Consider the following 19,501-nt stretch of genomic DNA (forward strand, 5'->3'; position numbering starts at 1 on the left):
ACTGAACAGACATTAAAGGCATGTTTTGCTAATACAGAACTCCACCCAGTTCAACAGTCTGTTTTTGTGTACAGTACCTGAAACTCTCCTGCTCCTTGAACTTATCCCAACATTTCTCCTAATCCACAAAGGCCCCCTGTGGAAACCAGCATCACTTCACAGTAGTTCCACTCAGAGCATTAACACAGTGCTGGCACAACAAACGAGGCCTTTAACAATCATACTGAACATACACTTCTACCGATTGAGTTTCACTTTTATTTATAAAGCCAGAAATTTACAACAAAGTAGACATTCCTCATAACTGTATAATTTAATAAAGGTTAAATCCTGAGTTAGCAGAAGTTATTGCTTCATGGAAGTTCCAGAAATCGCTAACAGGCGTTTTCAGCTCCTGGTACGACTTCTTCACATAAAACATCTTAAAAAGCTATAAATCAAAGGCAAAACATAAAAATCGAATCTGGGAGGACGGTAAATATCAGTGCAGCTTTTGTCAACTTGCCGTGCATCAACTGGAGCACAACACACGGCATGTGCTGAGAGTCAAGACAAACAGAACCAAGGTTTTCTTTCCCAAGTCACTGACAGTGCAAGGTTGTTTTCAGAATAACGAATGCATCGTACACAGACTGTACTTCCAAACCAGAACCGATCTGATACAAGTGGGTGATGATTGACTCACGTTCATGTCGAGCATCAAGTGACACCGGTTCTAAGATAGTGTCCAGTTTGGTGTGATCACAGTAATTAAACTTCTGTCTGTAGCCCAAGAGTCAGTCAACAATGCTTGCAAATAGACCTTGCAAGAAATAAAACTGTTTCTTGATGCTTACCTACACAGCTACAGACCAATCTGAAGGAAAAACACCTGAACTGGGAACTGCTTTCTATCACAGCCCACACAAATTAAAGCGTTTTCTTCCACGTGCCCAGTAGAACTTCCCAGTACCAGCATGTTTTTACTTGAAATTACAATGCAGGCACAAAATCTGCTTTACGTGCTATTTGGCAACATTCACGGGACAACGAGAAGGTGAATCTGTGTTAATCACAGTATGGAGCTGATGTCACAAGGATGTTTTAAATCAAGTTTGGCTGTAAAGGAAAAGAAACAAAACCTGGACAACAACAGGTCAATGGCTTCACAATTCAAAGCCTGTCAAAACCATAAGTTACTCTAAACATCACAATCCTTTGCAGGCCCCATGCAGGAGGAATTAAAACAGGAAAAGCAACTCAGAAATAGAAGACAATCTTTTAGGGATGATTCTTCTTGGTATTCTTCCTTACTGAAAGCAACCCACGTTTAAAGAAACAAGCGTATTAGCGAAGTGCAATACTGTCACACTAGTACAAGTCTCTCCAAAGGAGATACCAAAATTTAGCCAATTCTAATAAATTAGAAGATAACCTGAAATTTAGAGTGGATTAACTATAAAACATCCACTTGAAGAAGTGGTGACTTGGCACTCTTACATACAAGAGAGTGAGTTAAGGAGTCCTAACAGGAACAGAAGTGCAAGGTGACAGATCAAACCCACCCACACAAGTTCCTGCACTGAAAAGACAGGAGAAAGATAGAAATTAGTTTTTAACAGAAAGACACTGAATGGAAATGGTAACATGGATTGTCATGGTTTCACTCCAATAAATAATTACCACATTCCAGAATACCAGCTTTTCTGCATTGTGCAACCTACAAAGGCATCAGCTTTCAGTAACTTCATCCAGTGACAAAAGCAACATCTAGGATTTTACCATCCCTTCCCCCCACCCCGTAAACAAGCACCTCTTAGCCGAATATTTTACTTTATTAGGACGGATAGGACAGGCACATGATAACAGCCTACAGAATAGAACAGTTCAGTTGGAAGGGATCTACGAAGATCACTGAGTCCAACTGCCTGACCACATCAGGGCTAACCAGAGGTTAAAGTGTATGAGGGCACTGTTCAATTGCCTTCTAAGTACTGACAGAGATGGGGAATCAATCACCTCACTAGGAAGCTTGTTCTGGTGTTCAACTGCCTTCACAGTACAGAAACTTTTCCTGATGTCCAGTCTGAACTTCCACCAAACATAGGTGGAACATGCATGAAGTACAGTTTTATTTTATGTTGTATCAAAATAATTTCACGAGGCCCTTTCATTACAAGTGTCATTGTATTGTGCTAACTTCACTTCCTCAAATGCAGTTTTAACGTTCAGAAACACACTAGTCAAACTGCCGTTTCAGTGGAAGAACCAGCTGAACTGTATTTGCATTGACACAGAATATCACCTTATCCCCAAGACAACTGTAGCCACTAAACAGCCAAACTGCCAAAGAAACACTATTTGTATCCAACACGTTTAAAATTCTTGCAGAAGTCTCCAGTATCTTGTTAGGATGCTTGTTATTACGGTATCCTATGTCAGGGATTACCCTATTAGCACTGCGCTACTATTAAACATTAAAAAACAAAAAGGTCGTAAGTGCAGGACCAACCAGAAGAAAACGTCCAGTTTGGAAATCTCTCCAGTAAGGCATAAAGTTGAGGTGATTTTTGATCTTCCCCAAAAAAATAGTGTGCTGCTATAGCAAGGGAGACCATTCCATCAGAATGCTTTTCTGAGCCCTGTAGGAGAGAAAGGACAATACAGTATTTATGACTGCTTGCAGGTTTTAAACATAAAAATCAATCCAGATGTTCCACAGATCTAACACCCATGTAATAAACTACAGCCCACAGGTCATCGTTCTGTAAGTTAAAGCATTTCATATCTTCACCTGAATCAGTATCACCATGAGCTTGATTTGAATTGAAATTGCTCTGACATGTTAGAGCACATGCTTCAAACTCATTTGTAGGTATAAGTTTTGCCAACAAATCAAGACAGAACTCCAGCACAGTATTTATAATGATCTCTCCACTTTGAACCTTCAGCATGACAAGCTTTTTACGCCTAGCTTTGCTTTTTTCAGCCTTGCAAAGCTTGTTATACTGTAGATTCCATTTGCCTTTATATGTATCCTCATAAGGATTATTTGGTTAAGTATTTATATGACACAATCCAGGAAGGAACAATGGGCTTTTCTGAACTTTCACAGGCTCTGGTAATCTTTCCTCAAAGCTAAACCTAGAGTAAACCTCACTGTTACAGTGGTAATAAGCCTAGAAAAAGTTATTCATTGGCAATTCAACAGTGGGCATGATGGACCATAAATCCTGCTGGAATAGGAATGCTGGAAGCTGTCACACTGGTACTTTACAGAATCCTTATTTCCAACCAAAAAATAAAGCATGGAACACAAAATTGTAGCGATTCTCTTCAGACAGATAATTTTACCAAAAAGATCTCCCTGCAACTTTCCCAAATAAGCAAAGTATATGAAAACTATTTCCAGCAAGAAAAAGAACTGCAAAATACTGAAGACAGAACTTGAAAAACTATGAGGGCAAAACGAGAAAAATTCAAGCTTAAGACCTAAGACTGTGAAAACAAGGCAAAGATTCTCCCTTTGACTGTTTGGCAAGCTGGAGGACAAAGCATCAAAACCTACGTGAGCTGACTTACAGGACCAACTTAAAAGCCCATGAAATCACCAGGTTCCCAACAGCAGCATACTTACTGTCAGCTCTATCCAGAAGTGCCACGGCGTAGCCTGCAGCCCATGGGAGTAAAACACAAAGTAGTCTCCTCCTACACTAGCAACCGGTGTTCCATCTCCAAGAGACCAGGTGGACAAAGCCGACCCTTCATGTGGCCGAATATACAGAGACATGTGACTTGGACCTGCAGGGAAGCATCTAGATGTATAAACAGCTGGAAGGAGAAAGAACAACTGCCCCTCTTTCATTCCAACACTGTATTTTCCTAAACAGTAACTAGTAGACTTTGCATTACCACATATACCTTCCAAAATAAGACAGAGCTAAACTGTTCTCTATAGAAGAGTCTCTATAGTTCTCTATAGAAGAGTCTCCAAATATTTCTAAGCAGTAAGATCAATTATATGTAAGTGGACTTTAAGAAGGGACTTGCTAAAAAAAGATCAAGGCTTACTCAAAATAGAGAAGGTATCAGTCTCTCAAATAACAACTGAAATGTGACAACCACAGTGTATTCTCAAACTGGTGAGCTTTGTGCAACTAACACAAACAAATTCATTCTAGGAATGGTACTGTAAAATGCAGACTTGGAATTAAACCTGATCTACTATGAGCATAAAAACAAAAGGAGCTTCAGTCACTCACCAGATACTTCAAAGCTTAACCTCACAGAGTTCCAGGGTGTCGGCTCTTTGGTGAGAAGCTTAAAGTGAATGGGGCTTGCTGGAAAAATTTCTGAAGCAGGAAGATACCAGTTTTTCCTGAATAAGCAAATGAACAAGATTTTAACTTTATCTCAGTGCAACAGCTAGAGGTACTAAAACATGAAAAGAGTAAGTTTTAGTATAAATTAGCTGACTGCACTGCTAACACATAAAATATTCAGAAGCTATTTAAGCTAGCAGAAGGCAGTTAAAAATTAACAGCTTACAGAGAGACAAACACTTAAAAGACACAGTAACGGAACAGCAGACAGCATCACAGCTCTTATTTGTTACCTGGACCTGTCTTAATTTACAAACCAATAAAATAAGTAAAAATATTTAGACCTTCAAAATTGTTTAGTTTTGGTCACAAGACTTCTTATGTATAAGAAACAGTTACAGCAGCTACTTTTCATCTGGTGAAACTATCTACTCTGACCTTCTTCACCTGAGTAGAGGAGAGGAGAGAAAGGAAGAAGCACACATACTGCTTCTTTGAAGTGCCCCTTAGAAGGACCCCTGGCCTTCCTCTCCACTGGTGCTAACATCAGTTTTCCCATATATCAACTTTCAAATCTCCTCCAGCAGACCCAGTGATCTCTGCCACCATTTGTTGCAGAAGACACTGTATCTAGACAGAAGTTAAAGCACCTTTCGAGCAGAAGGATAATTTACTTTTAGGCCAAGACTAGCTTTCTCTTTCTTCCTTTACAAAAGGGAGACTGTAGAAGCGAGTGGCTTCGCAGTACACTCTCAAATGAAGCAGTGTTCACACCAACCGGAACATGAAATGCACTGGCAGAATCCAAGGAAGGCCACAAAACGGAGCCCACTCCTCACACGGAGTCCTAATGGTGTCATTGATTTCAGGTACATGAGGAGTTATGTGAGATATTCCATTATAATCAAATCCATTAATCCATATGCCAGAGTCACTTTTAACCAAGTTTCCATCTAGATCATGGAATCTCCTGTTTGTATGCTGGAAGAATTTGAAAATAAACAAATAAATAAAAGATACAGTTTGTGGCAGTTTGTGAAGCTTGCAAGAGTTTAATATCCCCTAAATCAACCCTAAATGTTTCCTGTACTTTCAGTATGCAACAAACACGTTTTTAAGTATTTATGAACACAATTACACAGATTATAAAAGTACCATAGAAACATAAATTCAAAAGACTGCTATGCCTGTAAACATTTACATTCACTTCATCAATGAAGACTGTTACTCTTGTATTTAAAAAACACTAGGAAAAAAACCAACAAAACAACCTCCTCTCCTGACAAAAATGAGCCAAACACAGGAACTGAGCATGAGAAACAGTAGCAGCTCTCTCAAATCCAAGAACAGTTGTTACAGCTTATATCAAGCAAGCACCAGAGAAGTTACTTCTTAAAGGTTTAAGCTTTTAAAAATAACAAGAAAAACTACACCAAAACTCAATCCTGCATGCAGCACAAAGGGAATATATTATATTCAAGACTCTTCTTACCTGAAGAAAGACTCGCTTAGGCTTTGGATTAGCTGCATCAGAACTGTAAGGAAAGAAGATTCCACTACAAACGAGAATCAGAGTGACTACAAACACAGCAGTTAAAGTAATTAGCGTCGTTTTTGTACTTTTGACAAGGTAAATGAAGTTAATCTAGAGAACAAAAAGACAGCTCAGTTATAAAACCACAAGGCTGGGAAATAAAATACACTGCATAACTCTAAAATCCAATTACGCAACTGCAAGTACATTAGAAAGCATACTATTTAACACAAGAAACTTCCTTGCAATCTCTGTCTTTAAAACCAGAAAGTGAGTATGTTCTAGAGGTTTCGAAAAAAATTCCCATTTTTGTAAAACATCTGACAAGAAAAACCTAGAAATTACACAGCAAGGATTTCATAAAAAGGGCTAAAATATTTTTGAAGCATAGTATAGGTTTTGTTTAGCTACATACTGAGCTTCATCTAGCATAGATGTTCACTCAAACTCCTGCATTAAATCACCCCTTTTATTATATCATTATAGAGCAAAAGAATTCTTAAATCCATTTCAATTACCCCTACCTAAAAAACATAACACAGGACCTTCTCCTAGAATTTCCTTATATTAACATTTGAGATATTGCACAATATCATTAACTTCAAACAGTAGCTTAGAAAAACAAAACAAAACAAAAACAAAAAAACACATCGATTTTTCAAGTCTAGAGAAAGCTTAAAAGTTTTAAGCAACATTTAAAAATTCTACTTACAAAATAGGATGACAGAATCACAGTGCTGGCCACAATAAATCCTGCCAACACTACATCTGGTGGAATTTCTGAACCACTTCGTCCCATGATAGGAGTAAACATTTCAAATACAGTCCAATTGAGATACAACATATATAGATAGGGAACAAACATTCCTAGCATGTACATCGCAACAAATTTCATCGTGGCACCTGCAGGACACAAAATGCACAACATTACTAATATATCGATACAGTACTGCAAGGCCAGCATACAAGTGCACCTACAATATGAAGACCTTGGCAGGGACTTCATCTTACCCAACCAATGTCAATATGACTCTTCTAAGAACACAGCAAAACAACTCTCATATTACCAAAATATATAGCAGATGTTTTGTTCCAAAGACTGTAAAAACGTTCCATTTTTATAACAACGCTTAGCATCCATTGAAGTATTTGATCAGTTAGTAGCCCCAAATAATACCGTTCTTTTTAGCCTGAAATATACAATGCTTTTCATTATGTTTTTCTAAAATGATTCTCTACAGATCATCTTCTCTTCCAGATCATCTTTGCCTAAAGAACACGTTTTTGTGACAGAAATGTCATACGTACTTAAAAAACTCTCTGCTCTTAAACTGAGTTACTCTGCTTAAACAGTACAGACTGGAGGAAAACATTTCAATATACAACAGCAGGGGCAGAAGTTTTGAAATACAGCCTTCCCCACCAAAACCTCATACCTTTTTGTCTGAATTCTTTATGGACCATCAGCTTTGTGAGTAAAGGAAATGCTACCCACAGTGTACAAATGAATGCTGAACAAAGACCGATGTGAGTAATCATTGCCAATAGTACAGACCAGATCATCAATGAAGCATCAAAAAAAACATCTCCCAGGTACTGGTCATTCATGTTCTGTAACAAAAAGGGAATCAGTCATCACTGAGCAAAAATATTTCATGTATCAAATGTCATAAGAATATTTAAACAAATTCTGATTTCTCATATGGAACTGTTTATCTTAGACAATCCAATTTTAAGAGGCATCAGCCCTGACATTTACACTTATTCATGATGAGTTATGATTGTGTTGGGCGTTTTTTTTGTTAGTAGCAAGGACTGCCTTCCTGGATGATTTTAAGAAAGTTCCTAATTCCATTTCGGGATGTGAAAAAATGGGGGGGCAGTGAGGAAATATTTTTGGTGACTCAAAAGCTCCTTCTCAAAACAAAAACTGTACTGATTCACAAGTTCCTGGAGTGGTAACAGCAAACACATGACTTCATCAACACTTAGGTATTGCCTGTAATAGCCAAATGAGGGATTATCTTCCAAAACTCTTATGCAGATCTTCCTAGGTACAGTATAAGTTACAGAGGTATACTGTAACCTAAGGCATGCCAAGAAAACTGGGAGATGAATAATATCTAGTCAAGTGATCTGTCCTCTAGACAATCAGAAGGTAAGAACTAGATCCAGCACCTGAAACCCAGTAATTATCTCCTGTCTGTGAGAGCCACAAGAAAACAGTAACCTCCCTTCTACTTTATAACAGGACAGAAAGAGTAGGAATGCTAAGTTTCATGACAAAACCTACGCTATGATTTAGATGAAGTAAACAGGAGTACTAAAAGATGCATTAAAAGTACCAAAATATGATTACACTGAGGGAGTCCATCTTACAAGTATGTTCATAGGAAAGAGCCTGGTAAGACTCAAAAGACCATTCAAGTATAGATGCAGATTCTCTGAGTTTCAAGAATGTTTAAAGGTATCCAAAAAAATATCAATTCTCCACCTGTTGCTTTGATCTCTGACCAACAAAGTGATGGGAAAACAAGAGCGTGCCAGAGGGAAGAAACAATACATTGCCTGCTAGAAGGCTTTTTAATTTTTTTTTCCTGAATCAACTGCAGTCAGTCATTAGTGAGGACAAAGCCCTAAATCAAGGGGCTGCTAACACTCATTTAACACAACAACCCCTACGCTTAGACAAGATTAAACACTACACTCACCACTCTTAAACAACAGCAACAACGTCAATCTTACCTTGTAGTAGAACTTCTTGGCTAGTGAGTGAACCAGAATGAGTTTAACTGCAGCTGCAGCGCCATACAGAAACACAGAGACATAGAAATGGGTATACCATGAAAGAGACCGTCCAATGAGAGAGATGAACACTGCCACAATAAGGACAGTTACAAGTGTAGAGATCCAACTTAACAGTATTAATCCAAACGCAGTAAAGAATTTCTTCAGGTTATTAATTGCTACAAAGAAGAAAAAAAAGTTTCACCCAACAGTCATAAACTCTACTGCAGACTATCGTATTATTATATACGTATATATTATAATCGTATATATTAAAATTACCCTAACAGTATAATTGTGGTAATGATCAAGCGATGACCAAATAAGGAGTTCACTCTGAAGATTCTGTAACTGCATGGTCTACATCACTTAGCCTATTTGTTTCCTTCCAAGTCTTTTTGCAGCACTTCTCACTACAAGATTGATCCCCAGAGAAACAGTCTTCTGCCTCCTTGGTTACCATATTACTGACAATAACAGCTATTCTAGGGAACTGGTGAAGCCAACAAACTGAAAAATCTCAGAAAACATCAGAGTTGCTTTTCCTACAACCTCCTCTTACTCTGGGGGGAAAAAAAAAAAAAAAAAGTTTTGGTTTTTTTTTTTTTTAATACTATCTATTTATTTATTTATTTAAACAGATGCACTTCCATGCCGCAAATGAAAGTGTCTGATTAGAGGGATAGATTTTACACCCTTTAATAAGGGTGATATCTTGGTATCTTTCCCCATTATTTGTTTTGCAATTTCCCCCTGTCTACAGCCAGCCACTCAAGAAACACATTTCTGAAGGCCCACTCCCATTAAAGAACAAAGAGTTCACATAAATGGTAGGATTTTTTTTGTTTTCCTTTTTAAGATTGTTGAAATATTTAAACTAAATCTTCACAAAAAGGCAAAAGCCACAATAGAAATCCCTGAATGGTAGACATCCAGGCAATCAGAGCCCATCATAAATATTCATTTGAATAACTGAAGCACAAAGTAATTTCTGCACACCTAAAACTTTCTTCTTAAGTCTATCAAATCAGAGAAGCATGACATAAAGATTATGATTGAAAGAGGTGTAAGGAAATAATACCTCCTGAGTAACTCTTTTTCTTCATAGCAGTGGTAGATTAAAAAACAAAAACAGAAAACAACAAAAAACAAACCCATTAGATTTACCTCTGGTTTTGGGCTGTAATATTTTCTTGCCCAAGTAAAGAAAAGCAATCGCTGCTATTACGTAGTTCAGGATGGTGCCAACACGAGCAGGATAAGCCAGGACAAATAAACCAAGTACATCAAAGAATATAACATTTCCATGTCTATACTCAAAAGACTTTGCCAGCATGTCTGATGTAGCTAGGTATTTTAGGACTGCTAGAATATTGTCACCTATTAAAAAAAAGAACAAATATGCAACAGAACAATATCAGAATTCATGAATTAACACACTGCATTATTTCATGCATTTAAAACTGCACTGAAATATACATAACAAAAGAAGCAAATATACAGCTGATTATTTTGAATTCCTATTTGAAGGGATAGACAATGTATTTTCATGAGCTAATCAATACAGTTATTCTTAAAGTAAGCTTCAAAAGCTTTCTACACTTAAATACTGTTTTAATCAAGGGACTATTTCCTTTTTCAGTATAAGTCTCATATTAAAGCTGTAAACCTCAAGCCTCAACAGAGGAGTTTAATTTTCTGTTAACTTTCTTCTTCTTTTCTCTGCCTCTTTATTTAATTCTTGAAACACTAACCTGCTCTCTGAATGGAGTCTGTTAAAATTCTGTCTGACGTGTCGTATTTTGTATGATAAATGTAGCCATTTTCAATAAAAGCCAGGTCTATTCCTACAAAGAGAAAAAAATATGACAAGTTATGTAAAAATGTCAAAACAAATGTGAAAGCCTTAGATACTTCCACAGAAAACATTGCTCTACTTTGTAGCCTGCTTACTTTCCCCCTAAATGAGCAAGTTTGCTTTATATAAGGAAGTCCAACTAGGACTCCACCTGTATTTAAAAAGGACAAGTTGATGTATTTTAAGATACCTATTGTTACTAACATATTGATTACATGACACCTGAAGACAAATCTCTAATGGAGAAAAATGGTTTATCATATCAGCATCAGAAAGGTATACTTACTGCTTTCCAAATATTTAGTATAAATACAATAAGAGAGATCCACTCTGAAGGTGACAATGTGGAACTACAGGAACGCTTTTTCAAAATGTCAAGCATATCCTTTTTTACTATTGATTAATAAACAACTTTGCAGAAGGCCTGTCTAAAAATTCTTCAAATGTCCAAATAATTTGCAATGTAACCAAGAATTAATTATCAAAGAGAATTTTTCTAACAGATGAATGATACACTCAGCGCATCCCCCTTCATTCTGAGCAACAGAATAGCCTACTTGTTATAAGCTTAGATAAACAAATGTTTGCATAACGTCTATTGACATGTTTTCTGGTAACACACCTGGAACATTACCAAAGTCCCTGTAGATCCGGAAGTCTGTATCGGCTGGGATAATACCACTCTGAAATATTTCCTGTGCCACCACGGATGCAAAGGGATGTTTGGCTGCAAATACATACGCCTGCACCAACCAAGGATTTTCAGGTCCTAAGAGAATGTGAACAGAATGCTCACACCAAACACTTTTTAAGCCTCAGTTAAGATAGAAATCTATATTGTAAAAAACAACACACGAAGAAACTGTGTTGCCCCACAAAGTACACTAAGTCCATTTATTTAAGTTGAAAGTCTTATACAATTAGGAGAATTAGCCACAGGTGGAAAAATACATTCATGTCTTGAGCATTCAGTGGCAAGACAGATATGCCACCTCTCAAAGAAGACCCAGCACTAATGCATAAACCGCTGCCTTTACTAGAATCTCCAACTTATTAACTATCAAAATGATATGCTGAAAACTCTCTCTGCTAAAGCATTCAATGCAAGGCAGCCACAGTAGAAGAAAGAAGCATGCAGTCAACTACAATGGAGCTAAAGCTTAACAGAGAAGTTCTGCTGCTTCCTGAGCAGCAGCTTGAGTTCTAATGCCAAAATCTGTCTGCAAAGATTTTGCAAGAGTAGCCTGAAGATTAAATTAAGCACATGATTTATGAGTATGCAAGATACAAGTAATATACTAATCTGTTTGTCTCCTTAGTACCTTGATGTATAAGAGAAACACAGCTCTAGCACTGTTCTACACAGGTTCCAAGCTATGAAGGAACTTCTGCCACAGTGCTTCAGCCTGTGTGTTCTTTAAAATGCAGAGCAACTTATTTACAACAAAGGGCTGAGAAGGAGGCACGGTAGTTCTCCTGTCTTCTAGTTATGAGACACTTTCAATACTCTTTCAAGTCTACACTGCTTATTACCAGAACTACCCCTGGAAACAATACGTGCTCTTACCTGTTTGAAAAACAAGTTCTTTTCCTCCTACACCTGCTGCCTCCAGGTTAATAAAAGCTCTAATTGACTTGGCCCACTCGTGTTGTGTAATGAAGCCGTGACTAGCCTTGGTGAGAAACAAAGAAAATACAGGTCATATCATACTCTTACATATCAGCCTAAGAGTTATTTTCCATCACATATAATCATAAGTCAAACTCAGACAAGGCATTCAGATCACTCATAACAGAAACAGAACAGAAGATCTAAGTCTTCCAATTAAGTTAATATGAACAATAGCCTTAATCTAAGTATATTTTCCTATTTGACAGCAAATACATTTTCCTCAAAATGTTAAGACAGGCATTTAATATTTCAACAGATGAAACACAAATGACAGCTGCAGTCACTCTTGCATCAGGATCTTAATTCACAACTTTGATGCACATTTTATAATCCTGGCATATTCTTACCTGCAAAATATTTTCTTCTGCTCCATTAAATAGGAATATGACAGCATGCTGAAGGGGCTCTGTTGATTTTGAGAGAGTGTAAAGGATTTCAAGCATCACTGAGCAGCTAACAGCATCATCACTGGCACCTTAAAATAATAAGCAGACCAGCATGGCTTATAAGAAATGCACAAAACTGCAACAAAGAGCTGAGGTGAAAAAGTTTTACATTCTCTCAGTCATTTAATCTAGCCAAGGTGTGATTATGCCAAGATTTAGTATATTTACTGCTACAGATTATATCCCAGATCTACCAGATAGGAGCAATAGCAGAAAGAAAACTAATGTTCAAAAGTCAAACAAGTATAGATGTACAGAATAACAGGTCCAATAATATTCTTCAAGAGAACGGGACTAACTAGGTGCTAAACAAAGTGGTCATTATCTGCTTTTCTAAGAACAACATGAATAAACAAGGAAAAAAAACCAACTCTTACAGCGTACTCCAATTAATAAAACCATAAGGAATTTCACACTGCTACAATACAGGTAAGTAATTGGACACATTTTGAAAGTAGCATTAAGGACAATATTGCAAAATAAATACCAGAACTACTTTAAAGCACCCTAAAATAGAAAGAATATGTTGAAATGTAGTACTTTCATGACAGAATGCTGTCTAACACGCTTCCAGTTTCATTAGAGGAAAATCCTTGACATCTCCTACAAAAACAGGTTGAGGGAGCTGTGCTTGTTCTTCTGGAGCCTCCTCTTCTCCACACTGACCTCACTGTGGCCATCCAGTACTTCAAGTGAGCTTACAAACATCGACTTTTCACATGGGCAGCCTGATCTGGGGGGTGGTAACACTGCCCACAAAACAGACATTAGAACTGAATGTTCCTTAAGGTCCCTTCTGACCTAGGCCATTCTACCACATTCCCATCTCTGTGCAAGGCTGGTGAAATACTCCTGATTCAGTCTACTGACTGAATAACTGTAAAGAAAGTAACTGATGGATAAAGCCCTGTGCAACAGCCTACAGAAACAGGCACACCACTTACACATCTAAAAACAGTTATCATCACATTATACTTGTGAACTATTCTTTAGGTCAAGGCAGTCAAACTATAAATGCAGTAATAATCACCTCTGCAGCTCCTAAATCACAGGCAATGTACAATAATCACAGTTATTGAGTATAATTGGAAATCCACCTTGCCTAAACATGACTGGAGGAGAAAGAGAAGTCCTGTCTACTCTTTGTTGACAGAAAGGATGCACAAAGCAAATGCTTTGTTTCTCAAGCTAAGCCTCAACTGTTTCCTCAGTAATGAGGAATAAACAGAAAGTTTACTCCCAAAATTAAAATGCAGTGCAGGCTGCAAATGAAAAATTCTAAGTAAAACTACTGTTAGTGACTGAAATCTGTAGTATTTTCCAGCTGTAATAATTGGGATACACCTGTGGCTATGTGTTACAACAAATGCATTTGTGTGATTTCTAGTTCCATACCTTCCTAGCAATGTTATACCATGCATTTGCAAAGGTGACTGCAAACGTGTTGCAATAATTGTTTAAGATGATTAGATGTATAAAAATGCTCAAGGTCAAGAACTAGGAAACACACAGTGGTGAAAGAAGGAGTGAGAGACATACATACCACCAAAGCAACAGTACATTACATCTCTGATCAGCATAGTCTTTTGAATGAGAAGCTTTGAATGTGGAAAGTAAGAAAAATAAGGATGCAACACTATAAATTTGAGATAAAACATATGAGCTGGCATGGGAAGAAAAACTGGTTAGTGGGGTTAGTGGAGAACAGACTCCAACACAAAGCATTCCGTTACAGGAAAACCAAGTTAAGAATCAGTATGTTAGTATGGAAAGGGCTGAATGACAGGTAGAAGCAGCACATGAGTGACAGGCCTATGGAATGAAAGGCAGATGTCACGAAACTTCTCAGAAATCCAAATCTGACATCCAAAATTTGCTGCCTGCCAGAAAACAAGTTACATCCCAAAACACGCTGACTAAAATAGGACTAACCAACACTCCATACATAGCGAATTTCACTGAAATGAAACAAGTTATTTGACACATGCAGTGTTCTAGCACGTGGCTATAATGGTTTTAGCTAGGAGAAGACAGTGAGACAAACCCTGTGGCTTGTGAACTACAGAGAAACGCAGGAGCAACAAGTGAACCTACCTGGGGTATTTGGTACAGAATCAAAGTGACAGTTGGATAAGACAGCATGCTCGGCTCCACCTTGAGGTTCCAGCTTCACTACAACATTGGTTATGTTTGCATAGTAGCTAGTAAAGCCTCCTAAAAAGTCAATGCTGAAGGAGCCTGTGGGTCTCTGTATGTCTACAAATATCTTGTGAGCATCCGTGCTTTCTGCTTCTATGGCCTTAATTTGTTGTAAGAGGTAGTTAACGGTAAGAACTTCATTTTCTGGACTTCCAACTGTTCTGGGCCCAATTGCTGTTATGTTGTCAAGGTATCCCCTGAAAGACAAATTGCACAATCAGCATCAGTGTTTATATACACCTTACCTTTAGATAAGCTTTGGTATTTTTAAGATAAGCATTTTTTTGTACACTTTTCTCCCACCCCTCCGTCTACCTGGCTCGCTGCGCGCTGAACTCTCGTTCCCCACGTCCCGCGGGCGGGCTGAGCAGCTGCCGGTGCGAAACCTGCACCAACACCCTCAACACCAGCAGGTACAGCAACACTAGAGGAGCCCCCCGAGCCTCTCCCAGCAGCCGTCTCCTCGGCCCTCCCCGCTTCTTCCCCTGCAGATCCGCCTCGTTATCCTCACGCCGAGCGGGTGGAGGGCGACGGTCGCCATTCCGTTCGCCGCTACCGGGAGCTCGTAGGCGCCTCACAGCCGCCACAGCGCTGCGTTCCATCGCCGGCGCGATCGGTAACACGCGATACGGAAAAAGACGAGAGTCAAAAGGGAGAAAAGAGAAAGGAAAACCGCCCCACAGTGGGCGGGGGGGGGTCCCCCCCCCGCCTCCCTCAGGGCTGTGAGGGAGTGGTGCGTTGAAATGTGCTTATTCGATGCATTTTTGCTGAGGTGAACAAGAGCCTGCACGCCGTGATTCGGCATTATCAGTTCTTAAGTAAGTCCTACACCTGCGTGGAGAAATCTAAGAAGGGAATGGAGTATGAAATTTCCTCATCTTCTGGTTTCCAGTTCATGTGGGATTTCATCACTGCCAGCCAGCACTCCTGAAACACTCAATCTGCACCTTTACACAAGGGACTGTACCTCTGCTGCTGAAATTTGACTATGAGTCTCGATTTGACTACATTAGAACAGGCTCTACATTATTAGTCTCAGAGGTAATGCACATTAGGCCATCTTCATTCTCTGGGCAACACTGAGATATTAAGAGCCCTCAAGAGGGAGATCTGACTGTACTAACTCATACTGTACAGGTGAAAACACCTTTCAATGTCCTGTCCATCCAAAAATGCAGAAGTAATTTTCTTATTTAGGTCAGAAAGTCTTCTGATACGGAGTACTGACAGCCCTTGTTTGATCTGTTCTGAGCACAGCATTTGGTAGGGCATTGTGCCCTGTGAATTCAGCTGGAAGTACAGTGCGTACACGTTTTGACACGTCAAACACCTCAACGAATATAGTGTCCTTCATTGCTCTGGTAGTCTGGAATGACCGATTTAAGATAATTGGATCCAATTTCCAAGCAAATGATTCAGCATATATTCTGTTTGATTTTGTGCTTAGAAGACTGATACTTGACCTAGTTCTTGTAAATCTTATGTCAAAATGGGAAAATCCCCTGGTCACTGGGCAAGCTAGGAAACTTCCTCCTTAAAAGCAGAAGAACTAAAAATCCAGCACCTCATCTCATCCACAGGGACTCAGGCTTTGCTTTCTAATTTACTTACAAAGCCTAGCTAGGCAGTAGGACAGTTTGTTCTTGCTAAAGAAATAAACAAATGGCAGTAGATGTTGAACCTTCCCGGCAACATTCTGTTACGGTTAGTTGCTGTGTGACAGATGGCAGTAGAGGAGCAGTCTGACAAAATGGTGTCTGACACGGAAATACAAATGAAGCTCCATGAGGAAAAAAATGGCACCTACTTGTACTCACTGACATTTGCTGAATGGTTCTGAAGACCGAAGAATGGTTGTACAGCACAGTTGGACAGTGGGTGTTGTGTTTCAGCAGTGGCAACAATGACAGGGAGTCACCTCTGCTGTTGCAAATTTTTATGAGCACAACATTCAGGCTGTTTCATCACTGGTGAAAATGCATTGCAATAGTATTTTGTAGCTGAGAATGTGCTTTATAAAATAGAGTTCTTATGTAGTTTGTTGTAACTTCCATGGAATTAAACACAAGAGCATTTTCTACCATGTCTTGAAGTCTTTTTTGGTCATTACTTCCCAAAGTTTAACTTCCATGCATTAACTATGGTCTGCCTCCAATCATTCATGCTGTAATCTTTATAGTATTCATCTTGCAAACTTGTTTACATTCAACGCCTGATCATATTCTGTACCTGTCCTAGTCTTAAAAGTAGAAAGTGCACTGTAAGAACTCATTACTAATACCCACCTTAGCAATAGTACACGGCAATCCTGTATAATCTGTATTGAATCCTAACATTGTAGGGTTATCTAGTTTGGAAAAGGCCTTCAAGATCACCCAGTCCAACAGTCAACCCAATCTACCAAGTCTTATCACTAAACCGTATCCCTATGCACCACACCCACATGCCTCTTAAATACCTCCAGGAGTGGCAACTTCACCACTCCCCCGGGCAGATAGTTCCTACACTTGGCCATCTTCTTCATGAAAAACATTCTTCCTGATGATGTCTACTATAAACCTTCTCTGGTGCAACTTGAAACCATTTAGATGCATATTAATAACTGTCACCTGAGAAAAGAGACCAACACCTCCTCACTGCAGCTTCCTTTCAGGTTGCGGTAGGGAGTGATGAAGTCTCCCCTCAGTCTCCTCTCTTCCAGGATGAACAACTCCAGTTCTCTCAGCCACTCCTTATGTGTCTTGTTTTCTGGTCCCCACACCAGCTTCATTGCTCTTCTCTGCGCAGTACTGAGCAAATTCTTATGGTAAGGGGTTTAAATATTCAGCATCTTTTCTTACCAGTGTTGCATACAAGGGAACAATCACTTCCCTATTCCTGCTGACCACAGCACTTCTGATGCAGGCCAGGATGCGGCTGGCCTTCTTGGCCACCTGGGCACATTGCTGGTTCAGATTCAACCATCAGTCAGCACCCCCAGGTCCATTTTCTGCTAGGAAAGTTGAGGAGGAATTTCTTCCCCAGGCCTACATAGCTGTATGGGGTTGTTGTCCTAAGTCACCCACCTTTAAGCCTTGTTGGATGTTGGGTGATTGGACTTTGCCCATCAATCTAAATGTCAGTTCCATTCACAACAACTCTTTGAGCTTGGCGTTCCAGCCAGTTCTTCACTTTGTGAACTGTACAGATGTCTAAAGCATGAGCAGCCAGTTTCTCAAGCTGAATATAGTAGGAAACAGTGTCAAATATTTTACAGAAATCCAAATAAATGACATCCACAGCTTTTCCCTCATCTATTAAGCAGGGCATCTTGTCATAGAAGGAGGTCATGTCAGTAATGCAGGACTTGCACTTCATAAACTGCTTCTAACAACTCATCTTTCCTTTATGCCCTGTCAGGCCTTTAATCCCTGGACCTTTCTTGTTGCCCTTGTAAATTGGAGCTACCAGCATCTATAGACATCTTCACTTAGCTGGGGCTGCTGATGACTTATTTAGTTCAGTTAAAAAAGGTGTTTTTTGAAAACTATTCTATATAGGCACATTTCATGTTATCAAGAAAGCTTACATTTCTTCTTTGTCTTTACTGTCTCACTGAATTGCACAGCTCTCCTGCACAGTACTGGTCCTGTGGATTGCACTGAGTATGTCAGTGTAGTTTAAGAAAATAGCATGGAATGAGCTCGTTTCCCTTGATGTTTGTACTTTCAACTGAATCCTTGTAAAACCTTTCCCGAGCATCAACCAGAGGACATTTAGAGTCCATTCAGCTAAACACGTTCATCTCTTCCTCAAGATACAACAGCAGCAAATGTCTCATCAGCTCTCCACACATCCCCAAGAATTGAACATTAGTACCATCGTCCTATAACTAAAGCAGAGTTGTAGTATCATGGTCACTCATTCAGGAACTGGAAGTGAAAAAAAAATTACAGCTTCTAGACTGCACAGATGGGTGGTAGTTTGCACTGACACTCAGCTTAGCCTTTAAGCTTAAACAGTGCTTTTCACTCTTGTTTAATGATACATATTTTTTGTACTCTCTCCCTTACATGCTCCATGTGTAATGGCTGTAATCATAACCAATAATCAGAGAAAATTAGCTCACTGTTGCTTGTCAGAAGCCCAGATCACCTTTCTTCAGATAGATGTATCTTCTCATCTCAAGCTTTATGTCACACACCTCTCTGTGAATAGGATACACTTTCATTCAGTCTCACCATTCCCTTTGATATTAAAGGGAGACAAGGGCTTGCTGGAGAATGGTCAGTGAAGAAGAGGAAGGGGCAGGAAGGTAGAGTTAGCACATCTGCTGTGATCCCATGACAGAAGGCTTCTTTGTTTGATTCAAGACTGGAAATCTTCAGTTAATTTTAAAGTCATGATAGTTGGTTGAGCTGAGTAACTTTCTCTAGGTATCTTCTTGAGCAAGGGTGTTGGACTAGATGATTTAGACATCCCTTCCAACGTCAACCTTCCTGTGATTCTGTGAAGATGATAATATGATAATCTGAACCCAGTTCAAATGCAAGCAATATTTTGTTTCATTATCTATTAAATATCTCACTTTCTGTGCAGTCTGACAGCTTCTGCCAAACCCTAATCACTCAACAGATAGATTGCTGTCTTTCTGCTTCAATCCTCTAACTGCCAGCTATCCTATCTACCCCCAAAAATAATAAATAAATTGTGTCAGGGGAGTTT

At 39.0% G+C, this 19,501-nt stretch overlaps 1 protein-coding gene across 1 annotated transcript; it reads right to left on the reverse strand.

The window, feature by feature from the left end:
* Nucleotides 1–238: 238 nt before the first annotated feature.
* On the reverse strand, nucleotides 239–15,487 carry ERMP1 (endoplasmic reticulum metallopeptidase 1). The gene is made up of 15 exons (XM_015848973.1): nucleotides 15,113–15,487; nucleotides 14,693–14,994; nucleotides 12,500–12,627; nucleotides 12,048–12,153; nucleotides 11,103–11,249; nucleotides 10,377–10,469; nucleotides 9,790–10,002; nucleotides 8,581–8,801; nucleotides 7,272–7,446; nucleotides 6,548–6,738; nucleotides 5,794–5,946; nucleotides 5,080–5,282; nucleotides 4,242–4,357; nucleotides 3,617–3,780; nucleotides 239–2,621 (listed from the first exon to the last, which is right to left on the reverse strand). The coding sequence occupies exons 1-15, from the start codon at nucleotides 15,397–15,399 to the stop codon at nucleotides 2,457–2,459; spliced, it is 2,664 nt and encodes an 887-aa protein (XP_015704459.1). The 5' UTR covers nucleotides 15,400–15,487; the 3' UTR covers nucleotides 239–2,456.
* Between the last annotated feature and the right edge of the window lie 4,014 nt (nucleotides 15,488–19,501).

Source organism: Coturnix japonica, chromosome Z, assembly GCF_001577835.2.
Source record: "Coturnix japonica isolate 7356 chromosome Z, Coturnix japonica 2.1, whole genome shotgun sequence".
NCBI classification, from domain to species: Eukaryota; Metazoa; Chordata; class Aves; order Galliformes; family Phasianidae; genus Coturnix; species Coturnix japonica.